This window comes from Lytechinus pictus, chromosome 4, assembly GCF_037042905.1.
Source record: "Lytechinus pictus isolate F3 Inbred chromosome 4, Lp3.0, whole genome shotgun sequence".
NCBI lineage: Eukaryota > Metazoa > Echinodermata > Echinoidea > Temnopleuroida > Toxopneustidae > Lytechinus > Lytechinus pictus.
In genome coordinates, this window is record NC_087248.1 from 7,671,105 (window position 1) to 7,685,551 (window position 14,447).

At 36.5% G+C, this 14,447-nt stretch overlaps 1 protein-coding gene across 1 annotated transcript in view; it reads right to left on the reverse strand.

Moving 5' to 3' along the window:
• Nucleotides 1-12,884, reverse strand: part of LOC129259613 (activating signal cointegrator 1 complex subunit 3-like) — a 46,731-nt gene extending 33,847 nt beyond the window's left edge. Inside the window, exons 1-8 of the mRNA XM_064098300.1 lie at nucleotides 12,797-12,884; nucleotides 7,680-7,942; nucleotides 6,877-6,994; nucleotides 5,029-5,151; nucleotides 4,154-4,357; nucleotides 1,755-1,895; nucleotides 1,184-1,348; nucleotides 347-604 (exon numbers count right to left, since the gene is read on the reverse strand). Of these exons, the coding sequence (XP_063954370.1) occupies nucleotides 347-604; nucleotides 1,184-1,348; nucleotides 1,755-1,895; nucleotides 4,154-4,357; nucleotides 5,029-5,151; nucleotides 6,877-6,994; nucleotides 7,680-7,942; nucleotides 12,797-12,799 (1,275 nt within the window). The 5' untranslated portion in view covers nucleotides 12,800-12,884. The remainder of the gene's footprint in view (nucleotides 1-346; nucleotides 605-1,183; nucleotides 1,349-1,754; nucleotides 1,896-4,153; nucleotides 4,358-5,028; nucleotides 5,152-6,876; nucleotides 6,995-7,679; nucleotides 7,943-12,796) is intronic.
• Nucleotides 12,885-14,447: the final 1,563 nt, after the last annotated feature.

The following is a 14,447-nucleotide window of genomic DNA, read 5'->3' on the forward strand; positions in this document are numbered from 1 at the left end:
GGGGCCGTGATGTATACGGTGGGTGTGGGTGAGTGGGTGAGAGAGTGGGTATATGTCGCAGTGGAAGGTGTTTGGAATGTTGTGTACAAATGCAATGCAGGTTACTTACCTTGTTATTTTACTTGAATATCTATGTTAAGAATCATTTGAAACAAGAGCTTAACTTTTTAGCGATAATTGTTTTGTAAATATTTTTTATGGCTTGTAGATAAGATCTAATATGATTAGTGTAAACATGTTATGAAAATGCATAGTGTACATCTATAAGATGAGAGTTATTTGTTTTAAATACATGATCAGACGCTCATCATATTAAAGATATTCCACATTCATATTTCAGTTTTACCTGATGACCCTTATCCACGAGGTCACGAACTTTCTCATAGCAGATGCCGTCCATTCTTTTGCGTTGTTCGGTAAACCCACCGCGTGCAGGTTTCGCCACACCTATGTACGTCTGTTGAAGGGGCACTGGTCTGAATCGGCCATCAAAGTAGAACAATCCGGTCTTGAGATTGACGTGGAGAAACTTAGCAACGTCTTTGTAGTTGGGCAAGGTTGCCGACAGCCCAACTATCCGGATGTTGTTCTGGTAGGATTCCACCTGGAAACATTCATCAGGTACATTGAATCTTTTAGTGTTTTATTAACCCTCATCATGGTATTACTAGGGGCGGGGATATGATATTCACCCCTTGGGACCCTGGTCATCAACCATAATTAAATCAATAAAAAGTCATTAAAAGTAAAAAGATGTTTCCTCCACCTAGAACAATTCACCAATCTACTACAACTGAAATAGAGTCGGAAGATCTAACTATTAAAATGTGGCTTCTAGCTAGATCATTGATTGAAAGTAGATATTGTGGACGTATGCATATGTAGGTAATATTTCATTTGATTTTTTTTTTGTATGTCAAAGTTTTGTTAAATAAATCTTTGAGAGCGTTTCGAGAAGAAACCTAATTGTCGTATGTTTAGAGGCTTAGAGGCACAAGTGTTTAATATTGTACGGTAACTTCAGAATGAAACAGATTTTGCCAGATAGACCATCCGACAATTTCTTTACTTAAATGCTGTCCAGGTCTTGAGTATTTGTGCCGTTTCATTTATTGTTTACAACATCGACATACTTTCCCTGCATTGCAAAAATTGCTTAAGGCCCTTGGTTCCCAGTCAGTACCTGTCGAAGTGTTCTTGCGACGAGACTTTCGATGACGGCACCGCGATCCTCATGGAGGAGGTGGACCTCATCGATGATAAGGAGTTTAACAAGCTGGGTCAGGGCCACATCCCCTACACTCTTTCTGGTCACCACATCCCACTTCTCGGGGGTCGTCACCAACATCTAAAGACAATTAGATACAGGCATACATGATAGATATATCTACATCATCTTCCACCACTGGAAGACTCTGAAATGATCAGGATAGTTGCAGGGCTATAGTTATTGCCTCGCGATTTCCCCAAAGAACAAAGAGATCACAATTTCTATGCTATAATTACAAATACAAACCAAATTTATATTTTGACCCAAAGAATATTCAGTAAGCCACAAAGTTACATGCATCCCTCAGTCATATCTGTAGCCCTAGTGGCTACTAACAGACATGACTGAGGAACTTGACAAGAGTATTGGTTTTAAAGTCAATGCTCAGGACGTTCGTTTCGCAGGCTTTTAGTAAAAATGCTTAAATCTACGATAAATTTCCACTTGGCCAATCAATGTAACAATAGTTATTTGCCACACTTACATGAGTATCCATCATTTCCTTCTTGGTGAGCTGCACATCCCCTGTGAGTTCCCGTACTGAGAGACCAAGAGGTTTTAGACGAGATCCAAAGGTGCGCGTCATCTCCGCGGCAAGGGCCTTCATGGGAGCTACGTAGACGACCTTTGTGAGGAAAATTTGCAACAGAATTATTATATTTTCAGGGGTGCGTTCACGTTCTAAAGTTTCATGTTGGTTGGCTTGTATTTCTTTCAATAGCAACCATAATACAATTGTAACTTAAAAATTGAAATTGTGTTTTTGAATAAAATGTCACAGAACGTGAAAACAGTGCACTACTAGCAAACCGGCTCGGTGTAAAAATGGCAAAGGTAAAAATGGCAGAGGTAAAAATGGCAGAGGTAAAAATGGCAAAGGTAAAAATGGCAGAGGTAAAAATGGCAAAGGTAAAAATGGCAGACTGAGGTAAAAATGGCAGGGGTAAAAATGGCAAAGGTAAAAATGGCAGATGTAAAAATGGCAAAGCTGAAAATGGCAGAGGTAAAATTGGAAAAGGTAAAAATGGCAGAGGTAAAAAATGGCAGAGGTAAAAATGGCAAAGGTAAAAATGGCACTGAGAGGTAAAAATGGCAGAGGTAAAAATGGCAAAGGTAAAAATGGCAGAGGAATAAATAGCAGCGGTAATAATGGCAGAGGTAATAATAGCAGAGGTAAAAATGGCAGAGGTAAAAATGATAACACTTGAGTTGGTTTTTTTTTTCCTGGACTTACAATTTATGCACGACCTTCTAATTTCAAATCGCACTTCTAATATTCAAATTTGAAGAACACTTTGGATCCCAAATATTGTACTTAATTCATCACAAGGGAAATTCACACTGACATAAAGTTTATTAAAATGATATTGGTGAAGGTTTTAGGGAATCCATCAAAGATTTTAAAAAGCTACTAAAATTATACATGTTAATGGGGACGTCATCTGCGAGCAGTTTTTCCCCATATATGGTGTAATAAACAAATATCCATGAAATGTCATTTTCAACAAAAAAATTAAAATGGTTTTAATTTTATACCTTAAGTATAATAACATACAAATAATTTCACATCCGCTCCTGAAAGATTTTTTTTTAGCAATCATGAACCACTGATTAAAAAATTGAAAAGTAGACATTTTGGTGCATAAAATACGGGGTAGTTACACTAGCGTACCTACGGGGGGAAGGGCAGGGGGCAGCCTGCCCCCCTGTTTTTTCTGGTACGAAATCCTTTATTTGTGATTGAAGACCTTCACCAATATATTTTTTCTGCTATTTTTACAGTAAACCATTTGTCAGGGTGAATTCCCCCTTCAAAACAGGTCGATAGAATGGTACCACAGAAACACGTATAGAATTAAATCCCTGATTCGCTACACATTTCAAAATTCATGCGGTACCTGTTACCATATCCACTTGGACTAGCTGCAATGAGGTATTAATGTGAATAAATGAGCACTATTATTATATCATTTACATACAAATATATACGTATCACATCAATATCTTTTCGGATCCATTATGATGTTGAAATATGAAAAATGACTTTTATTACAAAACGTTTTGTTATTTTTCTGTTATCAAAGTTATGCAAGTGGTTCAAAGAAATCCCGAACTCCTCTATTTTAGTGTGTTAATGGTAGCGCACATTGGTGTTTACATTACAATTCGTTTGGTATGTGTGATGAAGTGATGTTCTACTATACGAACTGGCCAAGATAAATCCTTTCACTCACTAATTGAAATCATTTTGGCATGAAAATTTTTGATTTTAATCAAATCAACGATAAAGTATTAGACCTAAAATGATGAAAAAAATCCAAATAATATATCATCAGTTTATAATACTCATTTTGTCGATAGGAGTCTATTCAAGGTCAATAGTTATGACTGATATTAACTGGAAAGGCTCTATTTTTTCCTTGGTGATCTAGCATGTCATGATCTTTACCTCTGTCACTTTTGCCTCTGCCATTATTACCTCTGCCATTTTTACCTCTGCCATTTTTACCTTTGCCATTTTAACCTCTGCCATTTTTACCCGGCACCTAGCAAACCAAGGTGATTAATTTTAAATGTTTGTGCTTCAATAATGGGCCTCTTGGTAGTGAGTGAAAATGATCTCTGGCACATGGAGCAGCCTACATCATGGATATTTCACGGATTATGTTTAAAATTATTGAAAGGGCTGACATTTTGCACTTCGCCAATCATATAAAAACTTCAGATGCTCAAAAACATTTGCGAGTGAAAGCTAAGAAACCCAACATTTTCTGCTGTTTGGTATTGAAAGATCTAGGTCTATCCAGGTTGTACATTGCGTTTGGCCTACAAACTCCGGTTGCAATTCGACTGGATGATAAGGAATTATTGGTGACCTCTCACCTTAAATTCATTGTGTTTGACGGCACCTCGTGCATTCAGATGCTTCCGAGCTTCATGGAGGATAGTCAACATGGCAATGTTGGTTTTTCCTGCACCCGTAGGGGCACATATGAGAAGGTTCTCACTCTTGTTGTATGCCGTGTCAAAGACCACCGATTGGATACGATTCAGAGTCTTCATTCCTTTGAAAGCTAGTTGCCCAACCTTGGAGCAAAATAAAAAAAAGCCCAAAACAGTGGAGAAATAATTAAATGTATGTTGAAACGAGGATCGTGTATAAGGCGTCATGGTCTAGTGGTTACGAATCTCATCTCGTAATCAGAGGGACGAGGTTTTGAATTCCAACCATGTCGTGTTTTCCTTCAGCAAGAAATTAACCTGCATTGTCTGCACTCAATCCAGGCCAGGTGAATGGGTACCCGGCAGGATTAATTCCTTGAATGCACTGCAGTGCTGGAATGGTGCTTGAGCTAAAGCTGGAGTAATAATAATAACCATGATAACAATGCACCTCGGAATAGATTATTTATAGATAGATAGCGCAATATAAATGCCTATTGGATTATTATCATGCTCTGTTAGATTGAAATACCAATGTCGGTGACTGTCCCGATGGTTTTAGAAACTGATTAGTTACAGCATACATCCGCAAGAGCCATTCCAGAAAAGTCATTTCTTACAAATTTGAAAATGGATGACTTTCTAGAAGCAGCTAATCGAATTCAACACTTTAGCGAATTCGGCGATCTGAGTTTAATTCTATTCGTTAGAGAAAGATTTAATAAGAATCAAAGAACAAACACAAAATTAACATTTCGACGGCGAAGAGTTCAAACTGCATCTCATTTTACTCTTGGAAAGCCTATGAGACTCACCTGGTCAAGGCTGGATATCTTCACTGGTTTATCATCACGCATAGGAGCATTGTCACTTGGAGGAATGGTGACTTCTTCGGACTGTGTTTTATTCACGTGTGTGCTGCCTCTTGGTAATTTCACCTAGAGGTAGCAGAAGATCATGACATCAAAAAAAGTTACATGATGATGAAAACGATGTCGAAAAATGATATTATATATAGTAAAACAAAATCTTGAATAATATTTGCCACTCTCCACCCAGGAGTTAAATGGGTACCCGGTAGGATGCGAAAGCCTATGTAGTATGCCTAGCAATTGAGTCTTGGAACTCTTGTTGGAATGCTCCCCAGGGAGTGGAGAAGGTGCATACATTGAATGCGGGCATGCAAGGATCCGATGACCGGGGTAATAATATATCTTTACAGCGCTTAGAGACGTCGTTCCGATGTGTTAAGCACTATATAAATGCGGAATATTATTATTATTATTAATATTTATACAATATCATGCAATATCTATCATCTTCTTCAACATTATCTCATCATCATCATCATCATCACCAGGCGCAGATCAAGGAGGGGGCCGAGCCGGCCCCGCCCCCCTATTTTATGACAACCTGCAGAAAAAAGTGTACTCTTTAACTTGATAGAAACTATGAAAAACAGAAAGAAAAGTAAGAAAGAGGAATCATACACATGATGTGTAATTTATAGCCTCGTAACGGTCGGCTCGACCCAGAAAGGATCAAGAAAAAGGTGAGGGGAGAATTGGGAAATAGACTTTAAATACAAATTTTCGCTCGCGCTTCGCGCTCGCATTGTCTGTGTAATGAATCCCATTCGAAAGGATTAAATGGCACTTATATATCCAGTTCTAAATTCAATTTGCACACAATATTTTAGCTCGCACATCAAGCTTTCATTATTTTGTTTGATTTACACAAATTGTTAATATATATCAAAATTTTCAGCTCGCGCTGCGCGCTCGCATTGTTTGATTTGTGAGTTACCTATCTTCTTTGGAAATTCTTACCAAAATTTGTCAAAATGCTCCTTTATCATGTCAGTATATCAAAAAATTAAGCTCGTGCTTCGCGCTCGCATTTAATTGTTTGAGACACACAGCTTGTTCTTTATTAAAATAAAAACGCGCTTAGACTGTCCAGTTTTCAGGTCGGAATATCAAAAAATTTGAGCTCGCGCTCCACATTCTCATTATTTAATTGGTAATACTTGTATCCTCTTCATTAATCACTAAAAAACAGTCCTAATTGAGTCTCTTTTCACGTTACTATAATAAAATTTCGGCTCGCGCTTCGCGCTCGATTGCATTGTTTATTTGGATACTTATATTTTTTATAATTATAAAATCTCAGAATCTTCAGGTCTAAGGACATAAAATATCAAAGAATATGAGCTCGCGCTTCGCGCTCGCATTATGTTAAGACCACATGACATACATTATCTTGTTTATAAAAATAAAAACTAACATATACTTAAAACTTCAGTCTTTAGTTATGACTACCCCCTGAAAAACCAACAAAAAATCAGATTATAGCGGCCAATCGAGAAAAATGTTGATGAAAATATTTTCGCCCCCCCCCCCTATTGGCGAAAGCTGGATCCGTCCCTGATCACCCTCACCATCAGTAGCAGCAGCACCAGCACCACAATTATTATTATTTTATCACTTCCTTAGGTTCATGTTGTTAATTGCTGATATCATTTCAATCATCATCATATCCTCGATCTTCAAACTATGGTAAATCTAAAATCAAAAATAGGTGTAATACATAGTGCGCCATTGAATAGCCAACTAGATAAGTCGCCGCCTCATAAATTATATATATATCATTATTATAATTACCAAAGATCCTGCCACAAATTTAGTGGTAAAGGAACCATCGGCGAATTCATCATAGACATAGTCATCTAAGCCGTCATCGGGCAAGGCGTCCCCAAAGTCATCCAGTTGGAAAGCACCGCTGTAATATGATAATGATGGTCTTTTTAATATTGATACACTAAAAACTTATCAAAATTGCTAAAAAAGGTCTTTTTGACGAAACATCTCATTTTTACCGGAGACTAGTCAAAATTGATCAACTAATCCAGTGGCGTGCAAATTTTTAACGAACAAGAAAAAAAAAGAGGAAAGGAAGAAAACGAAAGAGAGAAGTGTGATATATATCAATCTCCAAATATTATGTCAAAATCTATCACAAAATTGGATTTTTGTAATAAAAATATCGAAGTTTTTGCTGGCGCGCTTCGCATGCTCGCAACTTAAAAAAAAATATTTTGCCCCTTCAAAATTTTTGGCCCATCACGCCACTTGATTAATTAATATTACCATTTCGCCTAAAATCAACTCGTCGAAACTTCACCTGTTTTAATTTTGTTTTCAATTTGTCTTTGCCATCATTTTTGTCTCACTTTGTGTACTTTACCTTTCCATCAAAACAACCGCATTTGATTTGATCTATCACCGGTTTTTTAATAGTGGATTTATCAATCGTGCTACTATTTCATGAAAACAAAATTATAATCATACGAAATGTGAAAAGCAAAACTGTCATTAGGCAAAATGAAAATAGTTTAATTGACAAAATATAGTCTACATGTATGCCAAGTTAATATAAAGTGGCAGCAACAGCTTCATCAACCTACTCCTCAATTTGCAGACACTGGAGATCGAATTCCAATTCTTTGTAATCATCATCGCCATCGCCCTCGTACATCTCTTCCATGAGGGCTTCATATAGCGCATCATCATCTCCAAGGTTGTCATTGTCCTGCGCGCCACCTTCGTCGTCGTCATTTATTGCACTCTGATGGCCAAATTGATAACCATCAATTGGAACAAATTGTGTTGCCTTCAAAGCATCGTAAACGTCGTCGTCATCGTCGTAGTCGTAAGAATAAGCACCGTCCTATAGAAGACACAAATAATCAAACTTATAATCACATAGAGGCACTAACTGTTACATTTCGTTGCAGGTGTATGCCAAGGACCTGCTGCCTATATGGAAAAATCATAAGGGGCCAATATTAAGAATAAAATGAATAAAAGAGGTAAAGGTCAACAAAGTTTTCGAAACGAACAATTGACAAGATTTCTGATAACCCCCATCCAACAAAAAATATAAATATTTCATCGAAATATTATCGGGGAAGGGGGTACAATGCCCTTCCCTTCTCTCTTTCGGTGCTCTAGGGTTTGCGACTACCAAGAGTCCTGAATCAAACTGTCACATGTCAGTAATTTTCTGTTTAGTCTTTGGCAGTTCGGATTGGGGGAGGGGCGGTACCCAAAGGTATTTATGATACGTGATTGTATACAATGATGAATTATTCTGGTTTCAGGAGTGTTAAATAACTTAACTGTGAATATGTATCATGTCTAACGAATGGGTGATGAAATAATACATCTAAAAATCGTTAATGAAATGAAAAAGTCATGAAAACAAAGCTTTCATAATCCTGAAAGAGTATCTTCTATCAAATAATACGAGTTTTTTAATGTGGCAAATGTTCGTTCTTGGATAATCATGAGGTAGTTGTGAGGCGATTTTTATCAAAGTAAGCCAGGTATAAAAGCTGCGGCTATGAATGAATCCAGTTGTGCATTACGTCATAATATCCTATATAATCATATTGCAGTAAACTTCATTACAAAATATCTTTTCAATTAATTTAATGTGAGAATCGATAATAAAAGCCCCTTTTTTTAATCAATTTATTTTTTGAACGGTATTTTGCAGAGGGTTTTATTGAAAAACTAAGGTCCGGTAGCTAAAGGAAATTCAGTGCATATTACATTGATTTATCCAAAGTTCAAATTTCGTTTGAATATCAAGGAAATATATTTCATATGATATTTGCTTATTTAAAGAGGGACTCTACCCCGACCCCCCCCCCTCCCCCTTCGTTTGATTGGGATAAAATAATAAAAAGAGAAAAACAATAAAGTAGGCATAATGCTGAAAATCAGATCAAAATCGGTTGTAAAGAAAGAAGGATATTAATTTCAATGTTTTCAAAGTTTCACTTGTTTTCACAAAATAAAAACACCATAAAAGCAGCCACTTTGTACAGATGGGGGGAAAGGCATGGACCCACACTCTTTCACGACTAAGAAAACATGAGAAACGGATAAGGAAAAAAGGAAGAAACATTATATCATTTATATAAAAATATATCAAAGTCTAGATTGAGTCTATAGCTTTAGGCCTGAAAATTAAAAAAAAATGGACTTTGCCATTGTCCGTGCATATACAGAACCCTTCAAGTGCTATCGTCTTGTCGAGGTAGTGAGATCCAATACCTTGCGAAGCCGATTTAGTAAAACTCCTCTAGGGTTTTGCAGTCTTCGAATTCAAATTAAGAATAGATTAAAGTGAATATTATGAAAATATTGACTGTTCAAGGGGGCTATGATGAAAACTAGTGCCCCAACGTGTAGTCGATCAAGATCTTTACTTTATATACCTGCAATTTTCACCCGAGGACAAATTAAAGGTCGAGGGAAAATAGTAAACCTATATAGTCTCAATATCGGGGTTAAGGCAGGGTTAAGGCTCGAACAAAGGATCAGTTAATATTATTTTATATACCGATTATTCTAATCAGATTAGGGCATGAGCAAAAACTGTTACATGCTCAAATCATAATTCAAAGAAAGTCTTCATTCATTTATAATCCAACTGTAAATTGAAAAGCATCATAATCACAGCAAGTTTTGTGGTTCTTCTGTTCTCAAACAGTATACTCATCATTTTCTTTCTTTCACTTACAATGACCTGGGTTCCGTAACACAAAGGTTAGCGATTGATCGTACGCTTGATTTTCACGATTGATTGTACATTGTAGTCAATGCAATCCATCGTAAAAAAATGTTCTACGATCATTGCTAAGTTTTGTGATACGGGCCCCTGTTCTTCCTAAAAAGCCATGGCATGACACAACGTTATCTTTATAGACTTCCTATGAGCTTTTGCTCCAGTAAACTCTATAGGAGGCAGAAAATTGTTTTGGTCAAGGATCGACTCGGAGGTCTATTGAATGCAACTTTCTTTGACCAATTACCCATAATAGTCATAATAAATACATGAAAGAGGTGAAATTTTAGAGAAGAGAATATAAAATTGAGAGTATGGAACATTATCCAGGACAAAGATATAGAACACGTATATCAAAATGCACTGCCGAGTGAGTCTTTAAATTGATGTCTGAACTTCGTTTTCGTTTGTGGATCTGTTATGATGTTGATTATGAAATTATATAGATCCAACCAGGGATATGATTTCGTTATCCAACAATCAACACAACATTCCTGTTTGGCCAATCTCACAATTTCACTAATGTTTGGTCAATATTTCTACAGAGTATACTTGTTCATTTTCAAAATAAAATTTTTGTGGCTACCTTATTCACAAACAATTAATGATTAACCCCGTTAGGGTAAATGAAGGAGATCGTCATCAAGGGCTCAAGATCGACCAGACCAGATTGGAAAAGAGATATCTGACAGATCCAGAGGTTATCTAGAATATGATATACTTTTTGCTTGAGCATTTCATGAGATTTGTTGTTCCATGTTTTCTTGAACCAATACAATAGATTTTGATTTGCAGACCTATACGTGCAAGGGAGTGCAAGGGATATATATATATATATATATATATATATATATATATATATATATATATATATATATATTTATATATATTTGATCCAGCTGAGGCATGGCGGCTTGTCATTGTTCAAAACCCACCTTCACCCGACAAAGGAAATTATAATTGGTATGGTGTCGAAAATCTGTCTATCGGACGGTCAATTGGATCGGGGTCGCCCTAGCCACTAACCCGTCTCTGTGGTCTAGTGGTTAAGGCACCGGCGTTCAAAGCTGGGGGCCCGGGTTCGATTCCCGGCAGAGACATTTTGTCGGCATCACCAATTTTTCCAAAAAGGGTAGATAGCTCTGGCCTACCATTGTTCTCTTCATCCATTTCTTTCACACGATATATTATATATATATATATATATATATATATATATATATATATATATATAAATTGTGAAATCTTATATGTACAACAGCTTTGGCAACTCTTTGATTTAAATATTTTGTGAAAGAAATGGATAAAGAGAACGATTGTAGGCGTAGCTTAAATCAAGGTTCCCAGAGCTATCTGCCCTTTCGAAAAAATGGTGATGCCGAAAAAATGTCTCTGCCGGGAATCGGACCTGGGCACCCAGCTTTGAACGCCGGTGCCTTAACCACTAGACCACAGAGACGGGCTAGTGGCTAGGGCGACCCCGATCCAATTGACCGTCAGATAGACAGATTTTCGACACCATACCAATTATAATTTCCTTTGTCGGGTGTAGGTGGGTATATATATAAACTCCTCAAAAAAAGTTTGGAAATCTGACTTTGATCGATAATCCCTCCTCGATTTTAGTAAATATCAATGTGTAATTAATATTAATGAATATATAATTTAATTCTCTTTAAAATGATACCCTACATGATATGATTATGGTTCACATGAAGGTGCAGTGCTTTGAAATGTGGGGCAAGGTCAAAATTCAAAAGTTGCAAAATGACACAATATTGAAAGTCACTGTTCTTTTTTCCGTGGTGATGAGTGAGTTTCTCAGCGGTTTCTTTTGACCTTGATCGATAATCCCTCCTCGGTTTTAGTAAATATCAATGTGTAATAGATCATTCAATTTTCTTTAAAATGATACTTTACAGGATATGATTATGGTTCACATGGAGGTGCAGTGCCTTGAATTGTGGGGCAAGGTCAAAATTCAAAAGTTGCAAAATGACACAATATTGAAAGTCACTGTTCTTTTTTCCGTGGTGATGAGTGAGTTTCTCAGCGGTTTCTTTTGACTTTGATCGATACTCCCTCCTCGGTTTTAGTAAATATCAATGTGTAATTAATATCAATGAATAGATCATTCAATTTTCTTTAAAATGATACTTTACAGGATATGATTATGGTTCACATGGAGGTGCAGTGCCTTGAAATGTGGGGCAAGGTCAAAATTCAAAAGTTGCAAAATGACACAATATTGAAAGTCACTGTTCTTTTTCCGTGGTGAGTTTCTCAACGGTTTCTTTTAAATGTTTTCATGCACCTCAACATCAACATTAACATGGAATCAAACACACCTAGATGCACAAGCAAACAAATAACAAACAAACAACCATCACTACATAAACCACAACAAAACATAACAAATTAAGAAGCAGGGGCTTGATTTGAATGGATTCTCATCTCTTTTTGCAGCTTTTCAATTCACACCTCATCCAACACTTTTGAATCATGCTCTTTTCCTGATGGCATGATCATAACAAGCATGGTATCATTTTAAAGAAGATTAAATTATCTTTTAAATGATGTCAAATATGCATTGTGTAAAATTTGAAGTTGGGAGAAATTAATGGCCAAACTCAGATTTCCAAACTTTTTTTTGAGGGGTTTATATATATATATATATGAATATTTAGGTCTATATAGTCGACATCTGGTTGTCTGTGACAAAATTGCAATGCGATTCCCAACTCGAGAGCTTTTAGAATGAAATTTATGAAAATTGAACTTCATGAATTATGCAATAAAAAAAAAACCAAAAGACATAGGTTGATTAGTTTATTTTCTTTAAAATTTAGGATTTATATCACAATTATATTTTTATTCGATATGATTATGGAAACGTACACTAGAACACGTAAAATGCAAAAAGAAATAGTGTAAAAATATTCTTACCATGTTTCTTCCTTGTTAGGCCAAAGTTTTTCCAAAAGGAGAAAGTAGTTCCTCATGGCCTGCAGTTAGTTAGTAGTAATACTTCAACGCATCACGACAAAAGCAGCAATAGCTTGAAGAACAAAGATAATACTTCGGTTTATCGTGCTCAGTGTAATGGTGGGGAATTCCACATATCATGTTCATTCCTAGTCTTTCCGTTTTAGACTCAAGGAAAATGAATGCAAAAGAGTGACAGGTTGTTTTTCATCATCAATTGATACAGATTACGTATTATTTCGATTGTGTTATAGTGGAAAATGGGTAATGGATATTAACTAACTTATCCAAATTGTAATGCTTAGTTTCAAACAAAGGTTGTCTTTGCCAGACATAGCAACGGGTATAATGTTCGCAAGCTTGATTGATTTATGCTGCAGTGCATTTATCATAATGGACTGATGCACGGATCGTGAGGGGGGGGGGAGGGAAATGTATTACATGTATAATAGTAAATTTGGCGAGTGAAAACAAAACCCAGCTAGACAAGCGCGCGTAGCGAGCAATTTTTTTAAAGGTAGAAGTGAGTCTCACTTTAATTTGGTAATTTTCTGTGCCGATTCTTTTTTGCTTATATACTTCTGTATACTTCTAAATATATATAGCAAGCAAGTTGGGCGAGGAGAATATCAAAGTAAAAGTCAAACTAAATCAAAGTTGTAAGAAAAATTAGGTAGTCGTGCATTTTCTATCACGTATGTTTTCCAGAATAAGCTTTATTGACGTCCCTTGCCGTCCGGAGCTACCGCTGACACAGATCATTGTTCGGGTGTCTCTCTCCTATAAAACCAGCGGAATCCTTTTCTCTTGATCTTCAGGAATTTCTATTTTTTAAAGGTTCAAGGATAGATTCCAAGAATCGAAAATTTTCAACAATTTCTTTTTCAAACCAGAATATAAACAAAACTTTAAGCCTACCTACTTCTTAATAAATTATACACATACCGTAATGCCTGGATAGTGTTTTACTGGTCGCTCCGCTCTCTCACAAAACTTTAGATCATGGCCCTGGGGGGCGGGGGTGCTGCATGTATCATTCTCCCAAAGCAGCACCCCCTGGTAATCTGGAAGATGTGTAAAGATGGGATTATGTATCCAAAATGACCTCCATTTTTAGTAAACCCCCCTTATTGCTTTTCAGAATTCTCTGGGCCAATTTATTTTTAGCGACCCCCCCCCTTTTTTTGTTTGGCTTTTAAACATTGCATCAGTACACCCAGTCAAAACTCGTTCCCAGGGCCCTGTTTTAAAAAAGAAAGTTATAGATAAGATACAATGCAAGTATTAGGCCTATGCAACAAATATGACCCCCCCCCCCCCAAAAAAAAAAAAAAAAAAAAAAAAAAAAAAAAACTGAAGCCTTACTATGATTCTACAAATTTGCTGACAACGATTATTGAAGCAGTGAAGCTTTCATCGCCACTATCACGATCACCATTCACTATCATTATCATCTTTTTGTAGTGTTGCTTATAATTATTCAATTTCCCAATCTTATACTTTAGTAGCGGATTCAGTCGGAATGGATACGAGACACTAGAGAAAATACAAATCCCACTATCATGTGCGGTCTCCGAGCAAAGACTATCAAAGTGGGGAATCCCAAGTGCTC